Consider the following 22996-nt stretch of genomic DNA (forward strand, 5'->3'; position numbering starts at 1 on the left):
CATATCGTGATCTACTCCTCTGATTACCATGCAGGTTTCACCAAAGACACTTAAATAAATAATCACACCCATTAACCTTTTGTTCCCACTTCGTACTCCTGTTATAGCTTACAGCTATAAGGACACTGACAATAAGTGAGGTTAATGATTGTACATACCACTGCCATGTCTCACATGGAAGACAATCACATGCTTGCTATATCTGCCACTAAGAAGCCTCTGTGCAGGGCCTCTCAGTTATCTTGTAAAATAAATAACCACAACATTCCATTTTTATGGAAATTTTACTGTGCATAATGTGCCAAACAGATTGCCAGTAGCAAGGAAAGTGCTTCTGGAAAAGAGAAATATGTTGGTACTGAATATCAATTTAAGTGTTAGGAAGTCTTTTCTGGAAGTATTTGTCAGTAATGTAATCTTATATGAAAGCAAAACATGGATAATAAACAGTAATGACTAGAGTATAGAAGCTTTTGAATTATTGTATTCCAGAATTATTCCCAAAATAAGATGAGTTGATAGGATAACCGACAGAGAGATACTAGTCAAGTTGGGGAGAAAAGTACTTTATAGCACAAATTCACTAAAACAAGGGATAAATCGATAGAACACATCCTGAGGCATCAAAGAAAGGTTTTATTTGGTAATGGAAGGGGTTGTGTGTGTGTGGCGGGAGGGGGGGGGGGGGGGGGCAGGAGGCCAAGGTGTGACTATAGTAGGCAGTTTGAAGTGGCTGCATGCTGCAATAGTTACACAGAGAAGAAGAGACTTGCACAGGACAGACTAGCATAAAGACCTGCATCAAATCAGTATTTGAGTTGAGGGCCACAGCAACAACACAGTTCTATATTTTTTAAATTTTTTTACCACCTGGTCTTGAGATAGAACAGTTGAAAGCCTAGTTCTGACACATAACATGCATATTGGGAACAGAGGGCTCATTACACACTTTGGTACTGCAATTAGAATATTTTCCACCATTCAGTGAGGTGAAATAGGCACTGTCCAGCCAATTTTCTGTCTCTCAAATTAAGCTCCAGATAATTGTGGATTATGTCTCCAGTAGAATCCAATACACTGCAGCTGCATTTGTGTTTAATTATTGACACCAACTACGAAGGCAACCTGTTTTTTGTGTGTGTGTGTGTGTGTGTGTGTGTGTGTGTGTGGATTGAAGAGTGGAGTTCTACAGTTAGTGCAGATGCTCTATGGAGCTTCATGAACACAACCAATGCCACCTTTCAGTTACCAAGCATGACATGCCACCATATAATAAAAGAAAGCAAGAAGAGTTTTTGGCAGGCTTTCATATACTCCATCAATCATTTCACAAAATCTTTTATCATACAGGAGACCATCAAGAGATTTTGGTGAGATGTGGAATGTGTACAATTAATGAACATGACCAGAGAAGGAAAGTTGCTACTCACCATATAGCGGAGATGCTGAGTTGCGATAGGCACAACAAAAAGATTCACATAATTATAGCTTTCGGCCATTAAGGCCTTTGTCAGCAGTAGACACACACACACACACACACACACACACACACACACACACACACACACACACACACACACACACACACATGCTCACGCAAACGCAACTTGCACACATGTCTTTTTGTTGTGCCTATCACAACTCAGCATCTCTGCTGTATGATGAGTAGTAACTTTTCCTTCCCTGTATTGTTACATTCCATCCTGGATTTTCCATTGTTTGATTAATGAATATGAGGATTCTCCAGACCAGCAGAGGATACATTTTTCTCAAATTATTACCAGCACCAGTCAGGCTCAAACTTTCTACTAACATTTAACAATTTCTGAGACAAGCTGCTGAGAAACTAGTTTTTGACACCGTAATAGATGGCAACAAGGAGATGATCATCCTGGTTAGGCTGATTGACATTGCAGACAAGCGTCCAGTATTACTGAACTACACAGCCACGGATGACATATCATCAACTTTTTTGTAAGAGAAAATTCTATGTCATAAGACGTAACATTGTTAGTATTAGAGTACTGATTTATGTTGTGGATATTTTTACAACCAACTAACTCTTTTCTGATTGAGTGACGGTCACCAAAGAAATTTGTGTTAGCATTTTACATCATCTGTAGGACTGCATTTGTTGGAAATGAATGAAGTTGTATTGGTGATATTTTTGCTTTTGCAGGTGAGAGAGACAGCATTGTAGAGTCTACAGTGAATTGTGTGAATTATAGACAACTTTCAAATGTTTGTATGAAGGGCAGCGGTGGTGCAATTTGTCTGACTTACTTCAAAACTGAATGTACATAAAAGTGATGTAACAGTAAATTTGTGTATTCTGTTGAAGTATGTCTTGAAGCTGAGAGTGGAAGACTGGGTGTTGGTAGGAGGAGGATACAGTGTGGTTTACAATGAAGGGACACGTGGATAGAGGACAGGTACTGTTATTAATGACAGTACTAAGAAGAGAAGAAGGGCTTGAGTGTTGGAACAGAGCTGTAGAGACCAGACTTTTTTCATTACTCTCAAGACAAGATCACTATAACTTGATTGAAAATACTTGATATTTGGCATTTTATGCTTAAAGTGTTGGAGCTGGTTTCCGCCAATCAGAGTGCTAAACATCACACCTGAATTGTTCGCTATTGTCAAGCAGCCACAATAGTTGGTCAGTTCACTTCCAGTTCCATGTCAGGCATTCTTCGTTGATATGTTTGGATCCTGAATCCTGGGTCTGGCACTTCTATTTTGTATTTCATCACACATGACAACCAGACCAAAAACAACATACGCGCCTAACAATGATAATGAAATACACACGTTTAATACATAGCACTCACCAACTATATTGGATACTTCTGCACGAGACGTGATTAAGTGTCACTTATACAGTTATCGTAATCACGGAGATCAGCTTACATTAGACAGCTTTGCATGATGTTGCATGAAGTTGAATTTTAAAGGCTGCAGTTCATTATTGCAACTGGATAACCACAGTCATACATATAACTACTTAACCCCTGTTGTCACAAAGTGCAACTGATAGCATATAAACTTCTCATGTAGATGATCATGGGTTTGAATCTCATCAAAACTAGCAATTTTTTTTATTTCAAAATATAATCATAAGATTTCATTACTATTTATTTTCAATTAATTGGTTTAGATGTAATTTTTACAAAATTTATATTTCTTTGCCATGTCATTTTCATCATTGTATTGACTTTTCTATTGACTCTTATTTTTCTTTCTATCATTCTTTTTCCAATAGGAATGTGCATATATGACCTATGATGTAATCAAGTGCCAACGAGGGCTGTGTGGTGTTCGGTATCATGACAGCTCATGTAGCCAGTATGAGGATAGTTTCAGATAATCAATGATAATGAGAAGTACAGTTTGGTTTTAGCAATACATTTTTTTTTATCTTGAGTTTGCTCATGTATCTTAGCTTTAACAACTGTGAACAAAGCAATTGTGATTTTAGTTCTGCTGCAGGTCACTGATCACCTTTTACATGGATACATAGCACATCATGAGGTTGTGGTTATATTAGGACATGAGTTCAATTAATTGGGCTACAAAATGAATCGTCTGCTGCAGTTCAATCATTGGTCTCTTAAAATTAGCTGTTGACAGAGCAACTAGCATTTCTAGCATGCCTCACAATGGCCACTTCCAAAATTTCTCCGTGATACACATTAATAACATTTGTGAAGTGACCCATTGAGTTTGTGACTTTGTGTGTCACCTATAACAGAACAGTAGCCAGCAGCTTATGGGGCAACACTATAGTGGCAAGTGACAAATGTCAACTATCAAGTACTTTTAATCAGACTATAATAAAGTTAATTTTGACTTACTCTCCTCAAAATAAGTTTAGATATTACTAGATAACATAGCCAGCTAAATAACCAAACCTCAATTATTTAAATCATTTCTCCCACGTATTATCCATAATTCATAGAACTCTACTAGTGAACAGTTTTTTGTTATTGCAGATATAATTAATTTGGTATCTTTCCTATATAGTTTGACTTATAGAGTTTCTTGCACCTATTATACATATTGCTTCACCTTCTAACTACTTTCCTGCAGCAATGGTAATTCCTTGGTGGAATATAAGTAATTTAAGGTGTAAAGATAACTTACTCAATACATAGTAGAGATGCTGAGTTGTTAGTATGCACAAAAACAAGATTATTTTCTTTAAGTCTTGTTTATGTGCGTGTCAGTGACTGGTACCTTTCTCATTTAAGTTTTAAGTTAACTTTTTACAAATTGAGATAATGCAAAAAATGAATACTAACAAAGAGAAATGAAGTGTGTCTTATTTAACTGCAGGCATGTCTTGGAAGTCAGCAACAGTTACCAGTGTGGTATAAGAGTAATGTGGAGCCCATTACCATGCAGACAACCCCAGCACCATTTGCTTGGATTCAGGGCCTCATCATGATATTTTATTTTGTACCAAGTTTCATAATTCTTGCATTTGGTTTAGTATTTTGTCCAAATGCAGAATGGATGATGGATTTGTCACTTCTTGTTGCTGGAGCTACATCACAGGTACTGTTACATAACTATTAACTAATATTCAAATACAGGAAGTTTTAATATATGTAATAAAATTATATGTAGACAGAATGATTGTACTAGTACACTCTAAGGCCAAAGATGATGCACCATGAAGGCATTATTTAAATGGGATGGAAATTGGTAGATGTGATGTACATGTAATGACAAACAAATGATTAAAAGTCAGAAAAAATTGGGTGATTTATTCAAGAGAGAGAGCTTTACAAACTGAACAAGTCACATTGGTCCACTTAGGCCCTTATGCAAGCACTTATTCAGCTTGGCACTGATTAGTGGAGTTGTCAGATGCCCCCTGAGGGATACCATACTAAATTCTGTCCAATTTGCAATTTAGATCATCAATATCCCCAGCTGGTTGGAGGGCTCTGCCCAGAATGCTCCAAACATTCTCAATTGTGGAGAGGCCCAACAACCTTGCTAGCTAAGGAGCAGTTTGGCAAGCAGTATAAAATCTCGCCAAGCGTAGGCGAGCATTATCTTGTAGACATTGTAACAAAACTGTGAAATTGGTATTGGAACTGTGGCAAAAATTCTGACATTGAATGAGATTATTTGATTTAAACAAAAAACCTCAAAAGTTTGTTGTTACAATTGTCTTCCATAGACATCAAGAACGCGTGATCATGGGAGTATCTTATTGATCACTTTGGCCTCCTCCACTCAAAAATAACTTTGAGACAAATGCATATGTTTACTGCTAGAACCGTTTCCAAACATTACACTTTAGTAATTAGTTCTGCAGTGACACATATATAGTTCAGTTCATTGTTTATATGTATCTTAGTTTGGTGTAACTTGGAGTAATCTGCTTCCTGCTGCTGCTGCTGAAGTAGTCGTTGTCCCGGTCCATTTCATCTGCTAATTGGATCAAGTTATGTGAATTCCATGAAATAATCCAGGTACCAAGTCCATTTATAGTGGTTTGTTTATGACAGGCTGCGCCATTTCTTCTCGACACAGTGGTTACGTCTCAAGACTGTCTCCAACTGAACTTCTCGTAACCTTGTGCTCCTCCTATTTATACATTTTAACAATGAAGACAACAAAACTACAGTCCAAATTTATAAAATTAACAATTAAAAGTTTAAAATTATTATGAGTAACTATCCACAAAACGTTGCGTAATTTATGCCGAAACTGGTGTATACAATATAAAAGATTTTTACGTAAAATATACATCATATTATATAAAATACTGAAAAACAACAGTGCAAACCTAATTTTTCTTAATTATGGCTTCATTAGTGAATGCAAAATATTGTGAACATATATTGGACAAACATGTCATACAAGTAAACTACTGAAATAATTAATTTTATGAAATTTAATGTATTACATGAAATCATTTGTTAGTTACAATTGGAATTATGAAACTTTCAAGGATTAGCCTCTTTGGATAGTATTTCATTAGGGTATTGAATAAGGAATGTAAAACAAGGGGTTGTTTTATTTCAATAACCCCTGAAGAGGTTTGGGTATCTGCGAGAGCCAAAGCTCTTCTTTAGAAATAAAAAGGTTTGCTTTCAAACAAGAGTTTTTCAGGCATCACTTTACAATTGATCTGAAAGTTCCAATCTGCATCAGGTCACAAACTATTGATAGATAAAGACATATACGTAAGAATAGGCTTATACATATTAAAAGATCAAATGTCATAAAAAATATTAGAAATTACATGATTGGATTAACATTTTAAGTAATTATTTTATAATGTTCGTAAGAATAGTTTCTTTATCATGTATCAGTCATACTCATTGGGGTAATTTGTCTTTGACGAAATGGTGACAAAATATTTGTTTACAAATTCAAGTGAGTTTCATTAGTATTTCACCTTGTACAGAGTCAGTTAATTTCTTCAATCCACAATTTATCAATGCAATGACTTTCACTGTAAGTTATGTGCCAGACTCTGTTTTAATATAACACAAAATAATCAAGATCCTTCCTCTTAGACAACGTTAAGATAAAATCTGACAGTGTTAGTGCAAATTAGATAATCCAATGACAAACCGGACAGCTTTTGATAAAAACTGACACCACATATGCAAATTAATTCCAACTTTAGATAAATCTTTCATTATTATTCTGATAGCAAAACCATATTTGTGGTTCTATTCCATCTCATAGAAAACCTCTGAAGCAAATGCAGGCAATTTCATGTTAGTGAAACAAAATTATGTCAGTGGATTCAAATATTTCATAGCTTATTTTCTTTCTCTTTCATACATGTGGCTACATTCTAGCAACCTCTCATCATCAAGTATCATAATCTTATGTATCCCATGTTAAAAATAATAATAATAATTCGATAGTTATCTTGACTTTTGATAGATGTGTAATTAAGCTGTGTGGGTGGAATGAGACACTGATATGTTTCTGTTAAGCAAATGTCACATTAGCTGGGGCACCTTTCGTATGCCACAAGCATGGTACACAAAGTATGTGTGTACCCACTGAGGATTGATCATATTAAACCTCAGAAAATATCAAAGTAAAGTGTATTAAGCAAATTATTGTACCTCACATCATCAAACATCAATATCATGAATAAAATAGATAATCAAAGTCAGCATAAACCCATAAGATAGAAATGTGTATAAATATGTGTGAGGATGTAGTACCGATGTATTACGGTGTTAAGGCAGATACTACATTATCTGGGGTCCTTGTGCCCGCCAGACACATGGTACACATAGAGAGTGTACCCCCTTGAGGGCTTGCAGTTATTGAAAATGTGGTTTCAGCTGAGTAATATTTCTTAATCCAAACAATTTTCTTTGACCTAGGATATATCAAATGGTAAGCATTAGGATGAGGTATCTCTAGAGTTTCAAATGGTCCAAAGTAGATATCAAAAAATTTCTTTATCGCCTTATTGATAGCTTTAGATTTTTCATAACTTTTGGTTAATACCAGATCCCCTACCGTATATTGAATTACTTTTAAGTTTCTTATCATGTTTTTGTTTCCTTTTCTTGTGGCATGATTGTCTCTAACAATTTTGTTTCTTTCATTTGAGGTGATTTCAGTATCAGCAGGATAATCAAATAATTTATTTAAAATGTTTTCTGGCTTTTTGTCAAACTGTATTTCAACAAATGGTGTGAAATTTGTGGTAGTGTGCTGTGAACTATTCAGTACATGAAACTTCCTGGCAGATTAAAACTGTGTGTCCGACCGAGACTCGAACTCGGGAGTCCCGAGTTCGAGTCTCGGTCGGGCACACAGTTTTAATCTGCCAGAAAGTTTCATATCAGCGCACACTCCGCTGCAGAGTGAAAATCTCATTCTGGTATTCAGTACATTTTCAAATTGATTAAGATACTGTTAGAACTTCAAGTTTAACACCTATATTTCGGAACGACACAACACATATAAGTCACAGAGTAAGTTGACAAGTAAGACCTGTGTACACATTAGCATTCGAATGAGCACTGAGTCCCAGTCTAGCGGCCGCTGCTCGGCTGGCCGCCTAGGTGGCGCAGCTGCTGCATAGCTGGCAGACAGCGCCGCACGTAGAGGACGCGCGTAATTGCGCGGCGGCACTTTGAATGATCGGCATTGGTTGAGTCACCGTAAAGTCTCGAGGAGGGGGCTTCTCGTACGGACGGAAGTGTCCCCGATGATAACAGGTTGAGATGACAGGAGACATAGGGGTCGAATCTGCTGGGGGCCCATGCACCAATCTGCCCGTTGCGGCAAGTCCATTTGATATGACAGGAGACATGGGCGATGTGTCGGCGTCCGTTGGTGGAGGAGGCAAGTAGATTTGCTCTGACAGAGGATGGTCCTCCGGTTCCTGCATGGGCATGTCTCCTGGTGGCGTCCGTTCTGATGCTGGCATCACAATGACGGTGAGAGGGCTGCGTTGTGAGTATTGAGAGATGCCAAGATCCCGAGTGTCAGGTAGAGCCAAAGGTGGTGTGGTGGCATTCGGAACAGGCGTTGCTGGCACCTGAGGCCAGCTGGTCCGAATGACGCACTGCAGCACCCGTGTCCGTCTGGATTTCATACAGGCGTCTGCCACGGTGTCTTAAGATGCGGCCCGGGCTCCATTTTGGCTGCCTGCCATATCCCCGTACCCAGACGAGGTCGTCGGCGGTGAACCGGCCAAGTGAAGGCACCCGTGGCCGTGAGGTGGGAGGCCGGAGAAGATGAAGTAGCGTGCGGGGCTGTCGACCATGTAAGAGCTCAGCCGGGCTGTGGTCGCCCATGGGGGTGAAACGGTAAGATGCCAGAAGCTATAGAAGCGCATCATCAGCAGCAGAAGAAGTCAGAAGTTTCCACATCTGAGCCTTAAATGTGCAGACCAGTCCTTCAGCCTCACCGTTGGATTGTGGATGAAACGGCGGGGTCGTGACATGCGTAACGCCGTGACGAGCACAAAAATCCGCAAATTCGGAAGAGGCAAATTGCGGACCATTATCAGTTACAAGATTAGAGGGGAGGCCTTCCAAAGAAAAAATGCGGGCGAGAGCACTGGTGGTTGCTGCGGTGGTAGGCGACATGCAACAGACAATGAAAGGAAAGTTAGAGTAGGCGTCAATTACGAGGAGCCAATAAGTACCTAAAAAGGGTCCCGCAAAGTCAGCATGAATGCGCTCCCTGGGCTTCTCAGGCGAAGGCCACAGTGACAAAGATGACTTCGGGGCAGCGGCCTGTGACGCACAAGGGCCGCAGGCAGCGACCATGTGTGCTATTTCAGAGTCGATGCCAGGCCAGTACACATGACGGCGCGCCAGAGATTTTGTGCGAGACACACCCCAGTGCCCTTGGTGAAGGAGGCACAAGACCGAAGCACGCAAAGACACAGGTACCACAACACGCGGCAAAGCATTGTCAGTGGAGAGGAAGATAACACCATCCCTAGCCGTGAGGCGGTAGCGCAAAGTGTAGTAGTTCCGCAACGGATCAGAAGTCTTAGCGGACGGGCAATCTGGCCAACCCTTCTGAATACAGCGTAAAACCCGGGAGAGGGTAGGGTCAGAACCCGTAGCAGCCGCCAGCCTGTCCCCAGTGATGGGGAACCCGTCCACAACCCGCTGCTTGGCAACATCCAGGTGGAACCACAAAAGTTCGTCCCCATCAAATGCCTGATTAGGACCCATGGGAAAGCAAGACAGAGCATCAGCATTCGCATGTTGAGCCATTGGCCGGAAATGAATCTCATAATTGAAACGGGACAGGTAAAGAGCCCAACGCTGGAGGCGGTGTGCAGCCTTGTCGGGAAGTGACGTTGATGGATGAAACAAGAAAACAAGTGGTTTGTGATCCGTAACAAGATGAAATTTTGAGCCATAGAGAAAAACACCAAACTTATGAAGAGCATAAATGATGGTCAAAACTTCTTTCTCAATTTGAGAATACTTTTGTTGGGCCTCCGTGAGCGTTTTGGAGGCATAAGCAATGGGTTGTTCCAAACCGTCAGAAAAACGGTGCGCAAGGACTGCACCGACCCCGTATTGAGAGGCGTCTGTGGCAAGAACAAGATGTTGGCCAGGTCGATAAGTAGCCAGGCACGGGGCCTGTTTCAGCATAGTCTTCAACTTCTGGAAAGCTGCTTCACATGACGCGGACCAGTGAAAAGGCACGTTTTTATGCAACAGGCGATGCAACGGTTGAGCCACCGAAGCCGCAGATGGTAAAAACTTGTGATAGTATGCTATTTTCCCCAAGAAGGCCTGCAGTTCCTTAACAGATGTAGGGCGAGGAAGGGCATCGATCACAGTGACAGTTTGTTGAAGCGGACGAATATCATCCCGAGAGAGTTGAAACCACAAGTACGTGATAGATGCCTGAAAAAATTGTGACTTCTGAAGATTACACTTAAGACCGGCAGTCTGTAAGACATGAAAAAGTGTGTGGAGATTTTGAAGATGTTCTTCAGTGGTGGAGCCAGTGACAACAATGTCGTCCATGTAATTGATACACCCAGGGACAGGGAGCAATAATTGTTCCAAGAATCGCTGAAAGAGGGCAGGGGCGCTAGCAACCCCGAATGGCAAGCGTTGGTATTGATAGAGACCGAAAGACGTGTTAAGGACCAGAAACTGCCGGGAAGCAGCGTCGACAGGAAGTTGATGATAAGCTTCTGACAGGTCAATTTTAGAAAAATACTGGCCTCCAGTAAGTTTAGTGAACAGTTCTTCAGGATGGGGCATAAGGTAAGTGTCGATGAGGCATTGAGCATTTACAGTGGCTTTGAAATCGCCACAGAGACGAATATCACCGTTTGGCTTAGCAACTACAACGACAGGAGAGGACCACTCACTGGAAGTGACAGGAAGCAAGACCCCTGAAGCAGTGAGACAATCCAAGTCCTGCTTTACCCGATCACGATGGGCCACAGGAATGGGCCGAGCCCGAAAAAACTTAGGCCGAGCAGTGGGTTTGAGCGTGATATGAGCTTCAAAGTTATTTGCACGGCCTAACCCAGGAGAAAAAAGGGACGAAAATGTCGTCGACAAGGAATCCAGTTGAGCATAAGGAATAGCATCAGAGACAATATTGACAGAGTCATCTATGGAGAACCCAAAAACGCGAAAGGCATCGAAACCAAAAAGATTTTCTGTGTTGCTCTGGTCGACCACAAATATGGGAACAGTGCGAACGACGGATTTGTAAGATACCTGAGCATTAAACTGTCCCAAGAGAGAAATCTTCTGTTTATTGTACGTCCGTAATTGCCGAGTGACAGGGGACAGGAGTGGAGAACCCAGCTGAAGATATGTCTGAGAATTAATTATAGTGGCAGCAGAACCGGTATCCACTTGCATGCGAACATCTCGACCAAGGATTTGGACAGTGAGGAATAACTTCCCTGAAAGGGAAGAAGTGCAATTGACAGACAACACAGAATCAGAATCAGCGTCATGTTCATGAACATCATGTATGTGGTCGGATTTGCAAACGGAAGACACATGATCTTTCTTTTTGCAGTTATGACACACAGCCCAACGTTGGGGACAATCCTCGCGTGAATGTTTCGTAAAACACCGCGGACATGAAGGAAGTTGCCGGGTGTTTTGCTGCAGTTTCTTAGCAGGTTGTTTACGGCTAGGCTGAGGCTGCGCGTGGGAGTGCACTGCGGCCACGACGGCCGGCGGGGACGTGCCGCACGCGTCGTCAACAGCGCACAGAGGTTGTATTTCCCCAACATCACCCCACGCCTCTATGTGCGCCCCAGCGGTGCGAGAAATTTCAAAAGACTGCGCAATGGAGAGAACTTCATCTAGAGTCGGATTCGCCAACTGAAGGGCACGTTGCCAAACTTCTTTGTCAGGCGCCGACTGGATAATAGCATCCCGTACCATGGAATCGGCATAGGACTCTTTGTGAACGTCAGTAACAAATTGACACTTTCGACTGAGGCTGTGAAGTTCAACAGCCCAAGCGCGGTAGGATTGATTTGGTTGTTTTTGACAATGATAAAAAGCAACACGAGAGGCTACCACATGCGTTTGCTTTTGAAAATAGACAGACAGAAGTGAGCACATTTCAGCAAAGGACAAAGACGCAGGATCCTTCAAAGGAGCCAATTGCGACAGCAACCGATACATTTGAGGTGAAATCCAGGAAAGGAACAGAGACTTACATGGTTGTTCGTCCGTGACATGAAATGCCAAGAAGTGCTGTCGAAGACGTTTTTCATAATCAGACCAGTCTTCCGCCATCTCGTCGTAAGGAGGAAAAGGAGGTATAGCCAACGACGAGAAACGCCCCACATTTGACGCCGCGACGAAATCGCAAATCACCGCTGTCAGAAGCATTGCTGTTCAAGGAGGTTTTGCAATAGTTGCTCGACAGTAGCCATGGAACCCTGTGAGTCAACGGTGAAAAGGAAAAATCCACTACCTCGTCACCAATTGTTAGAACTTCAAGTTTAACACATATATTTCGGAATGACACAACAACACATATGTCACAGAGTAAGTTGACAAGTAAGACCTGTGTACACGTTAGCATTCGAATGAGCACTGAGTCCCAGTCTAGCGGCCGCTGCTCAACTGGCCGCTTAGGTGGCGCAGCTGCTGCATAGCTGGCAGACAGCGCCGCACGTAGAGGACGCGCGTAATTGCACGGCGGCACTTTGAATGATTGGCGAGTCACAACAGATACCAAGACCAGGTTGTGTGATCTTTTGCACAGTATGTCCTGCAAAGCCTACCTATTTCATGCATGTACCTCTCTGTTGGATTACACGATGGTGAACAAATGGGTATTAAAATATGTTTTATCTTTTCATAGCTAATAAATTCTTCCCATATGGCTGAAGTGAACTGACTGCTATTATCTGATAAGATTGCTTGTGGCTTACCCACTTTCGGGAAATAATCTTTAGTAAAATACTGAATAATTTTCCTACTGGTTGCTTTTATAAATTTTGAAAACAGACCTACTGCAACTAAAATATAAAAATAATCATCTTTGGAGCGAGGTTGTTTTCCAAACAAATCATTGCCAATTGACTTACCTTTTGGGAATATACTTTGCATAAAACCCTGATGCTTTTGATTGAAGACTTTAACTCTCTGGCATCAGTCAGAAGTTAACAGACAATTCCTAACTCTTCTAGAGATATTACTGAAATATACATTTTCCTTCAGTTTTTGTACACATTTTGTTATGCCACAGCGTCCATAACTTTGGTGTATGCTTTTAATTAATGTATCTATGTGTTGTTTTGGGCAACATACTTTCCAGTTGTCAGAGTTGGGACTACTACTTCGAAATAAAATCCCTTTAAAAACCTGATAATATAATTTCACTTTTTCATACCTCTTTTTACCCATATAACTCTTTACCAATTTCCATTCCTCATCTTGATTTTGGTTACATCTTAATTGGATACAGATATTAGCAATTTCCTTTTCCCCTTTTATCTCCTGAATGCACGTGATCCAAAAAATTTTGTCGGGACATAGCATCCGCTATCACATTTTGGTCTCCTTTTATGAAATGTATTGTGTAGTCAAATTGTTGTAGGAAAATAGCCCACCTGGTAATTCTGTTATGAAAAAGTTTGCATTCCTGTGTGTAGCTCAAAGCTTTGTGGTCAGTGAAAACTATTGTTTTATGACCAGCTAGGTAGCTCCACATTTTAAATCCCCAGACAATAGCTAAAAGTTCTTCTTCTGTGACAGTATAATTTCTCTCGTGTTTCTGTAATCTTCTGCTAGCAAAACTGATTGAAAAGTGTTCTATAGCCCCATTGATTTCTTTCTGCTGAAAAATGTGTACTCCAAGCCCATAGTCACTTCCATCAGTCATAAGACAGAATGGTAATGCCAAATCAGGGCTAGTAAGGATTTTACTGTTGCAAAAATTGCTTCTTAATTTCATTGAATGCCTCTTGACATTTAGTTGTCCATTCCCAAATTGAATTTATCTTAAGAAGTTCTCTGTGACATGGCGCATTAAGCGTCTGTATACATACATATTTTCGGTAAAAGTATGCCAAACTGTAAAATGATCTAAGTTGATTTTTATTTTTGGGTATCAGAAATTCCTGTATGGCCATGAGTTTATCTTTGTCAGGCAAAATCCCCTTTTCATTAATAGTGTGGCTTAAAAATTTTAATTCTGTCAATCCACATTTACATTTCTCTAATTTCAAAGTCATACCCCACTGCCTAAACTTTTTTCCAATTTGCCTTAAAGCTTCAATATGTTCTTCTGATGTGTTACAAGTTACTAAAATATCATCCACATAAATTACCAATTTGGACACTAATTCTCTACCTAAGACACAATCTAAAGCACGGATAAATTCAGCAACTGAAATGTTAAGTCCAAATGGCACCACACAATACTGATAGTGTTTTCCATTATGTAAAAATGCAGTATACTGTCTTGGATTTGGCTCTAAAACAATTTGGTGAAACCGTGTGTCAAATTTAGACTGGAAAAATATTTTGTGTCACTGAATTTATTCAATAATTTGTCCATGGATTCAAGATGGTCAGTTTTCCGTTCAAGGAATTTGTTCAAACGGCGAGAATGCAAAACAAATGTAACACTTCCATCTTTCTTAGAAACAACAACCAGTGGATTATTGTACTGGCTGCTGCTCCTTTCCACTATCTTCCATTTTAGCATCTTCTGTAATACTCTCTCCACTAATTTTCTTTTACAAATTGGGACCCCATATGGTTTGATAAAAAATGGATCATGCTGTCTCATTTTAATTTGCAGACATAATTTTTATCTCTTCCTGGCTTATTACAAAAAATGTCACAATATTCCCACAGAAACTGATCTAAATCTTCTCTCTCAGAATTAGATAAGCCATCTGCTTTATCATTGACTAACTGCGAAAAACTACTTCTATCAAAATTGTCCTCCTGTTCCTCCTCTAAACCTTCAATGCAAGTCATAAGAAAATTCAATTTCTCTTATCTGATTACTGCAATTTTCTGTACACCTTAAATGTAATTTGACCTCACCAGAACCACCAGTTTTTGGTTCTATGAAACACATTTTTAAGTATTCCCAATCAAAAATTGCATTTGCTTTAATTATCCAATTCATGCCCAAAATAATATGTTCATTTAGGTCTACCACCACAAAACATCCTTGTTCAAACAATAAATCCCCAATTAAAAATGAAATAAAAGCCTGTTTGGAAATTGGCTTGCTGCACTTACCTGTAGCTCCCTTAATCTTAACACCTGTTACAGGAAATTCTATGTATGAAGCATTGTTTTTCAACCTTTCCCCTTAATTTACCAGATATGGGTTTCAAAAAAGACGGTCGTGTGAAACCCAGCTCGCGCTATTCGTCCACGAGACTCAGAGGGCCATAGACACAGGTTCACAGGTAGATGCCGTGTTTCTTGACTTCCGCAAGGCATTCGATACAGTTCCCCACAGTTGTTTAATGAACAAAGTAAGAGCATATGGACTATCAGACCAATTGTGTGATTGGATTGAAGAGTTCCTAGATAACAGAATGCAGCATGTCATTCTCAATGGAGGGAAGTCTTCCGAAGTAAGAGTGATTTCAGGTGTGCCGCAGGAGAGTGTCGTAGGACCATTGCTATTCACAATATATATAAATGACCTTGTGGATGACATCGGAAGTTCACTGAAGCTTTTTGCAGATGATGCTGTGGTATATCGAGAGGTTGTAACAATGGAAAATTGTACTGAAATGCAGGAGGATCTGCAGCGAATTGACGCATGGTGCAGGGAATGGCAATTGAATCTCAATGTAGACAAGTGTAATGTGCTGCGAATACATAGAAAGATAGATCCCTTATCATTTAGCTACAAAATAGCAGGTCAGCAACTGGAAGCAGTTAATTCCAAAAATTATTTGCGAGTGCGCATTAGGAGTGATTTAAAATGGAATGATCATATAAAGTTGGTCATTGGTAAAGCAGATGCCAGACTGAGATTCATTGGAAGAATCCTAACGAAATGCAATCTGAAAACAAAGGAAGTAGGTTACAGTACGCTTGTTCGCCAATTGCTTGAATACTGCTCAGCAGTGTGGGATCCGTACCAGATAGGGTTGATAAAAGAGATAGAGAAGATCCAACGGAGAGCAGCGCGCTTCATTACAGGATCATTTAGTAATCGTGAAAGTATTACGGAGATGATAGATAAACTCCAGTGGAAGACTCTACAGGAGAGACGCTCAGTAGCTCGGTACGGGCTTTTGTTGAAGTTTTGAGAACATAACTTTACCGAAGAGTCAAGCAGTATATTGCTCCCTCCTATGTATATCTTGCGAAGAGACCATGAGGATAAAATCAGAGAGATTAGAGCCCACACAGAAGAATACCAACAATCCTTCTTTCCACGAACAATACGAGACTGGAATAGAAGGGAGAACCGATAGAGGTACTCAAGGTACCCTCCGCCACACACCGTCAGGTGGCTTGCAGAGTATGGATGTAGATGTAGATATACAACAAATAGGACTACCTGTGTCTATTAGACACATGCCTTTCCAATTCTCAATTGTTATTTCAAAATATGGACTACCAGATACCTCTTGTTTATCAACTTTCACTTCCTCCATTAATAAATTATTTTCTATTTCTTTAAAATCTAAATTAATGTATGACTGTTGCTTATTCATTGAAACTGTTTGTAAATTACACGAAGACATATCACTATTAGACTGAATTTCTTCTGGATCTGAAAAACTACTGCTTTCTGTGTAAGAGGACTCACTAATTATACCTTGCTGACTGCCTGAATTATCACTTACCTCATTGTTTATTTGTGTTTGTTCCACAACTTCACTATTCTCAAATTCCAAATAATCATCATCACTGCTACATTTCACTTCACTGATTTCTTGCTTATTTAAAACCTCTAAAACATTGTAACCTATCTGCTCAGTTTGTTCATTCTTATCATTACTCTTAGCCAAAATCTCCCTGACATCAATAGAAGACCACTGACTTCCATGTACCTTATGATCAATCATCAAATCATTAATACCTACTAACTGATTATTATTAACTTCATCTCCCAATACTTCTACAAAAATCATCCCATCAAGCTCCTCTTTAAACAAAATACCATTAACATTGTTGTCATTAACATCATCATCATCATCATCATATGAGTCACATGCATCTGCATGGACCTCAGCTACAACGTCAAATCTCTCTACTGTTGCGTCATCATCTGTATCAGCTACTAAAGCATCAATACTTTTGAGTACAAGGTTATCATTTTGGCTTAGATTAGATTTACTTTCATTCCAATTGATCCGTAGTGAGGAGGTCCTCCAGGATGCAGAAGATGTCACAAAAACAATAATTCATGACAAATATTTACAACAGAAACAAATAAGCTAATTTACCTTCCACAGGTCCCAAGTGGAATGATCGTCATTTTTTTTAATGAACACTATATGACAGAATCATTTTATAAACACTAATACACTGAATTTAAAATAAAAAAGTATTTTTTATTTATAAGGTAATAAACATGTAATAGAACTACTATAATACTTATTTATTTATTTACTATCATCCCAATGATCACATTGGTGATATAGGGTTTGTCAGGGTACATTTTAACAACTATATAATATCTTTACAAAATTTTTACCTGTGCTGAATTCATATGAATCTATCTTATGTTTAATACAATATACAACTAATAAGTGTTTTATAACATAATTTCTTATGTGCTTGACAGACATATTCACTGATGTAATTTCATTTGTCACATTAACTTAAACATATATTCTTATACAGTTGTGCAGAGTTATTCACTTATGCTGTAATAACATTTGTCAAGCATTTGATTCTTTATAACAGTTTTAAATTTATCCTCATTTTCCAGCTCTTTGATATGTTTTGGTAGCGCATTAAAAAGTTTGATGCCTTGATTACATACATGTTTCTGACTTCGGGTCCTTGTTACAATGAACACATTACTGCACTGAAATGTTGCAGAAGTTAGAGTGTACTTACACACACACACACACACACACACACACACACACACACACACACACACACATCAGACTACATCAGACAAAACTGGATCATCATCATCACTAACAAACAAACTAGCAATACTATAATCACTAACAAAGAGATTGAGGGGCTGGCCAGTACTTACCTCAGCTCAGTACAGCCGATAGATAACACAAAACAGAACAGAAAATTTTTCATTCCTAGCTTTCGGAACTTTGTTCCTTCATCAGGGAGGAGAGAGGGGGAAAAAGGGAAGAAGGGAAAGTGGATTCAGTTACTCACAGCCCAGGTTATGAAGCAACAGGGAAAGGTAAATAGGGAGGGAGGCATGGTTGTCAGAGGGAAGCCAAAGATCAATACTATAATCATCATTATAACCATCCTTGAATACACACTTAATGTTAAATAAATTTGTCAGGTCCTCATCACTAAGCTTATAACTATTTTGTGTCATCGTTACTCATTTCTTTTAACATATAGTTCCAAAATTCATAGCGCTTATTTACATTATTAGCTTGGTAGTTCCTACTGTTATTTGTGTGATGTTGGTAGTGTAACCAGTATCTGTTTCTCCTTCTCTTAGCCTGGTTACGAGTTTTTCTCCTCACCTCAAACTGATAGGCCCCCAATGAGGTGGTTAATTGTTTTCCTGTGTATACTGTCTGTTCTGATTTGAGGTGACATTTTGTCTGTAATTGTTACTATTTTGACCACTGTTCCTGTTACCATAGTTATTTTGCCTGTTATGATAATTTTGATTTTGAGAGAACCTACCACTCTAGTGGTGGTACTCTCCCCTACTTTGATTGTTTGACCTGTCATGACTTTTCCATGCGTAGTCTAGCTCATCCACATACTTTAAAAATTCTGCAATTGAGTCATCTGGCCTATAAACTAGGCCTTGCTGAACTCAGTTTGGTGGATGTCATTTCAGTGCGTCAGTCTGAATTAACTTGTCTAAAGGTTTATCTAGGTGCATCAGTTTTCTTAGCTGTATTTCACAAAACTTGCACATGCTTAATTACCCTTCTTTGTATTAGCTGCTGTTCAAAAATTCAGCCTTTATCCTAGCTTGTCTGCTTTCCAACCACAATTTAATCAAAAACAATGTTTTGAACTGATCAAAAGTCATTTCAGGGCTTACATTCTGATTTGCCCAGGATAAAGCTTCACCATCCAGAAACTGCTTAGCTACTTTCACTTTTAATGTTTCTGGCATATCAGGTGTGAAAGTGTCTTTGCATTGATATAAGAAATTTACAGGATGCAACTTGACATCTCCAGGGAAAGTTTTTAACAATACATTGTTACACGTGTTGGCAAACAGATTGTTGTTATTGTAACAATTAGCAACAAGGTTATTTTCTAAATTATTTACTCTTAACTTGACTGTTTGAAAATTTTGGGTTACTGACTCAACTTTTTGGTTTATAGATTTAACCTCTTCTGCAACTAATATGAAGCTCAATTTCAGTTTCTTGTCTACATATTCACTTTCGGAAGTAATATATTCCTGCATAGCTTTAATTTCAGCTTTTCTGCTCTTGATCAAATCGTGGATAACATTTGTTTCTGTGACTCTGACTCATTCCTCAATGACATCAATCCTGTCATTTGTTACTTTTACTTCCGAGTCAGTGACTTGACATAAACAATCAACTTTTGTTTCAGTGTGGTCGACACGACTGTTAGTGTTGGCCAGTTTTGTATTGGTTGTAGATACACTACTGGCCATTAAATTGCTACACCAAGAAGAAATGCAGATGATAAATGGGTATTTGTTGGACAAATACATTATACTAGAACTGACATGTGATTACATTTTCGCGCAATTTGGCTGCATAGATTCTGAGAAATCAGTACCCAGTACAATCACCTCTGGCCGTAATAACGGCCTTGATACGCTTAGGCATTGAGTCAAACAAAGCTTGGATGGCGTGTACAGGTACAGCTGCCCATGCAGCTTCAACACGATACCACAGTTCATCAAGAGTAGTGACTGGCGTATTGTGATAAGCCAGTTGCTCGGCCATTGACCAGACGTTTTCAATTGGTGAGAGATCTGGAGAATGTGCTGGCCAGAGCAGCAGTCAAACATTTTCTGTATCCAGAAAGGCCCATACAGGACCTGAAACATGCGGTTGTGCATTATCCTGCAGAAATGTAGGGTTATGCAGGGATCGAATGAAGGGTAGAGCCACGGGTCATAACACATCTGAAATGTAACGTCCACTGTTCAAAGTGCTGTCAATGTGAACAAGAGGTGACCGAGACGTGTAACCAATGGCACCCCATACCATCATGCTGGGTGATACACCAATGTGGCAATGATGAATACATGCTTCCAATGTGCGTTCACCACCGTGTCGCCAAACACAGATGCAGCCATCATGATGCTGTAAACGGAACCTGGATTCATCCAAAAAAATGATGTTTTGCCATTCGTGCACCCAGGTTCGTCGTTGAGTGCACCATCGCAGGCGCTCCTGTCTATGATGCAGTGTCAAGGGTAACCACAGCCATGGTCTCCAAGCTGATAGTCCATGCTGCTGCAAATGTTGTCAAACTGCTCATCCAGATGGTTGTTGTCTTGCAAACGCCCCCATCTGTTGACTCAGGGATCGAGACGTGGCTGCACGATCTGTTACAGCCATGCAGATAAGATGCCTGTCATCTTGACTGCTAGTGATACGAGGCCATTGAGATCCAGCACGGCATTCCGTATTACCCTCCTGAACCCACCGATTCCATATTCTGCTAACAGTCATTGGATCTCGACCAACGCGAGCAGCAATGTCACGATACGATAAACTGCAATCGCGATAGGCTACAATCCGACCTTTATCAAAGTCAGAAACGTGATGGTACGCATTTCTCCTCCTTACACGAGGCATCACAACAACGTTTCACCAGGCAATGCTGGTCAACTGCTGTTTGTGTATGAGAAATCGGTTGGAAACTTTCCTCATGTCAGCACGTTCTAGGTGTCGCCACCGGCACCAACCTTGTGTGAATGCTCTGAAAAGCTAATCATTTGCATATCACAGCATCTTCTTCCTGTCGGTTAAATTTTGTGTCTGTAGCACATCATCTTCGTGGTGTAGCAATTTTAATGGCCAGTAGTGTAAATTCTGTTTGAAAGAGTTTGAAGTTGGATAGATTTTCTGAAAGTTACTATTCATGTTCTGATTAACATTCTCTATGTTCTGATTAACATTCTTTTATACTTTCTTGATATGGTCTAAGAATTTAGCATCCAACAGTTGGGATAGCTGTTCAATCAAATTTATAGGTTGGCCTGATTGTTCAAAGCCATGTAAAGGAGAGCACGAACTGCATGACGCATTTTCGTGATTATGAACTTCAGAATTTAAGTTTGGAATCAAAGCACAAATTTCCCTACCCAACCTAGTGGTCATAGATACATGAAGAATATTATTCTCACTCATAATGGGAGTATTATACTTGCAACACTGCTCAAAATCAATAAATAATGTTCTCTACCCACGAATGGTCACACGATTGAAACCTTGTACTGCAACTATTAGGAAAGTTGCCACTCACCATATAGCGGAGACGCTGAGTCGCTATAGGCACAATAAAAAGATTTACACAATCATAGCTTTCGGCCATTAAGGCCTTGTCAGCAGTAGACACACATACACACACCCACACACACTCATGCAAGCACAACTTGCACACGCGTCTGCAGTCTCAGAGAGCTGAAACTACACTCACTTTGAAACAAATGCATATGTTTGCTGCTAGAACAGTTTCCAAACATTACACTTTAGTAATTAGTTCTGCTGTAACACATATATAGTTCAGTTCATTGTTTATACGTTCCTTAGTTCAGGCAATACTGACCCAATTACTTGTAGAAAATAGAGTAAGGAAAGGCAAACCTATGTTTCTAGCATTAGTAGACTTAGAGAAAGCTTTTGACAACATTGACTGGAATACTCTCTTTCAAATTCTGAAGGTGGCAGGGGTAAAATACAGGGAGCGGAGCGAAAGGCTATTTACAATTTGTACAGAAACCAGATGGCAGTTATAAGAGTCGAGGGGCATGAAAGGGAAGCAGTGGTTGGGAAGGGAGTGAGACAGGGTTGTAGCCTATCCCCGATGTTATTCAATCTGTGTATTGAGCAAGCAGTAAAGGAAACAAAAGAAAAATTCAGAGTAGGAATTAAAATCCATGGAGAAGAAATAAAAATTTTGAGTTTCACCGATGACATTGTAATTCTGTCAGAGATAGCAAACGACCGTGGAAGAGCAGCTGAACGGAATGGACAGTGTATTGAAAAGAGGATATAACATGAATATGAAAAAAACCAAAATGAGGATAATGGAATGTAGTGGAATTAAATCGGGTGATGCTGCGGGAATTAGATTAGGAAATGAGATGCTTAAAGTAGTAAAGGAGTTATGCTATTTGGGGGGGAAAATAACTGATGATGGTCGAAGTAGAGAGGATATTAAATGTAGACTGGCAATGGCAAGGAAAGCATTTCTGAAGAAGAGAAATTTGTTAACATCAAATATAGATTTAAGTGTCAGGTAGTTGTTTCTGAAAGTATTTGTATGAAGTGTAGCCTTGTATGGAAGTGAAACGTGGATGATAAATGGTTTAGACAAGAAGAGAATAGAAACTTTCGAAATGTGGTGCTACAGAAGAATGCTGAAGATTAGATGGGTAGATCACGTAACTAATGAGGAGGTATTGAATAGAATTGGAGAGAAGACAAATTTGTGGCACAACTTGACTAGAAGAAGGGAACAGTTGGTAGGGCATATTCTGAGACATCAGAGGATCACCAATTTAGTACTGGAGGGAAGCATGGAGGGTAAAAATCGTAGAGGCAGATCAAGAGATGAATACACTAAACAGATTCAGAAGGATGTAGGTTGCAGTAGGTACTGGGAGATGAAGAAGCTTGCACAGGATAGAGTAGCAT

The 22996-nt window shown here is 39.7% G+C and overlaps 1 protein-coding gene across 3 annotated transcripts in view; it reads left to right on the top strand.

The window, feature by feature from the left end:
* LOC126251524 (transmembrane 6 superfamily member 1-like) overlaps positions 1-22996 on the top strand; it is a 224976-nt gene that overhangs the window by 154882 nt on the left and 47098 nt on the right. For all 3 annotated transcript variants that reach the window (XM_049952013.1, XM_049952010.1, XM_049952012.1), the window contains exon 5: positions 4339-4560. In XM_049952013.1, the coding sequence (XP_049807970.1) occupies positions 4339-4560 (222 nt within the window). The remainder of the gene's footprint in view (positions 1-4338; positions 4561-22996) is intronic.

Source organism: Schistocerca nitens, chromosome 4, assembly GCF_023898315.1.
Source record: "Schistocerca nitens isolate TAMUIC-IGC-003100 chromosome 4, iqSchNite1.1, whole genome shotgun sequence".
Classification (NCBI taxonomy): domain Eukaryota; kingdom Metazoa; phylum Arthropoda; class Insecta; order Orthoptera; family Acrididae; genus Schistocerca; species Schistocerca nitens.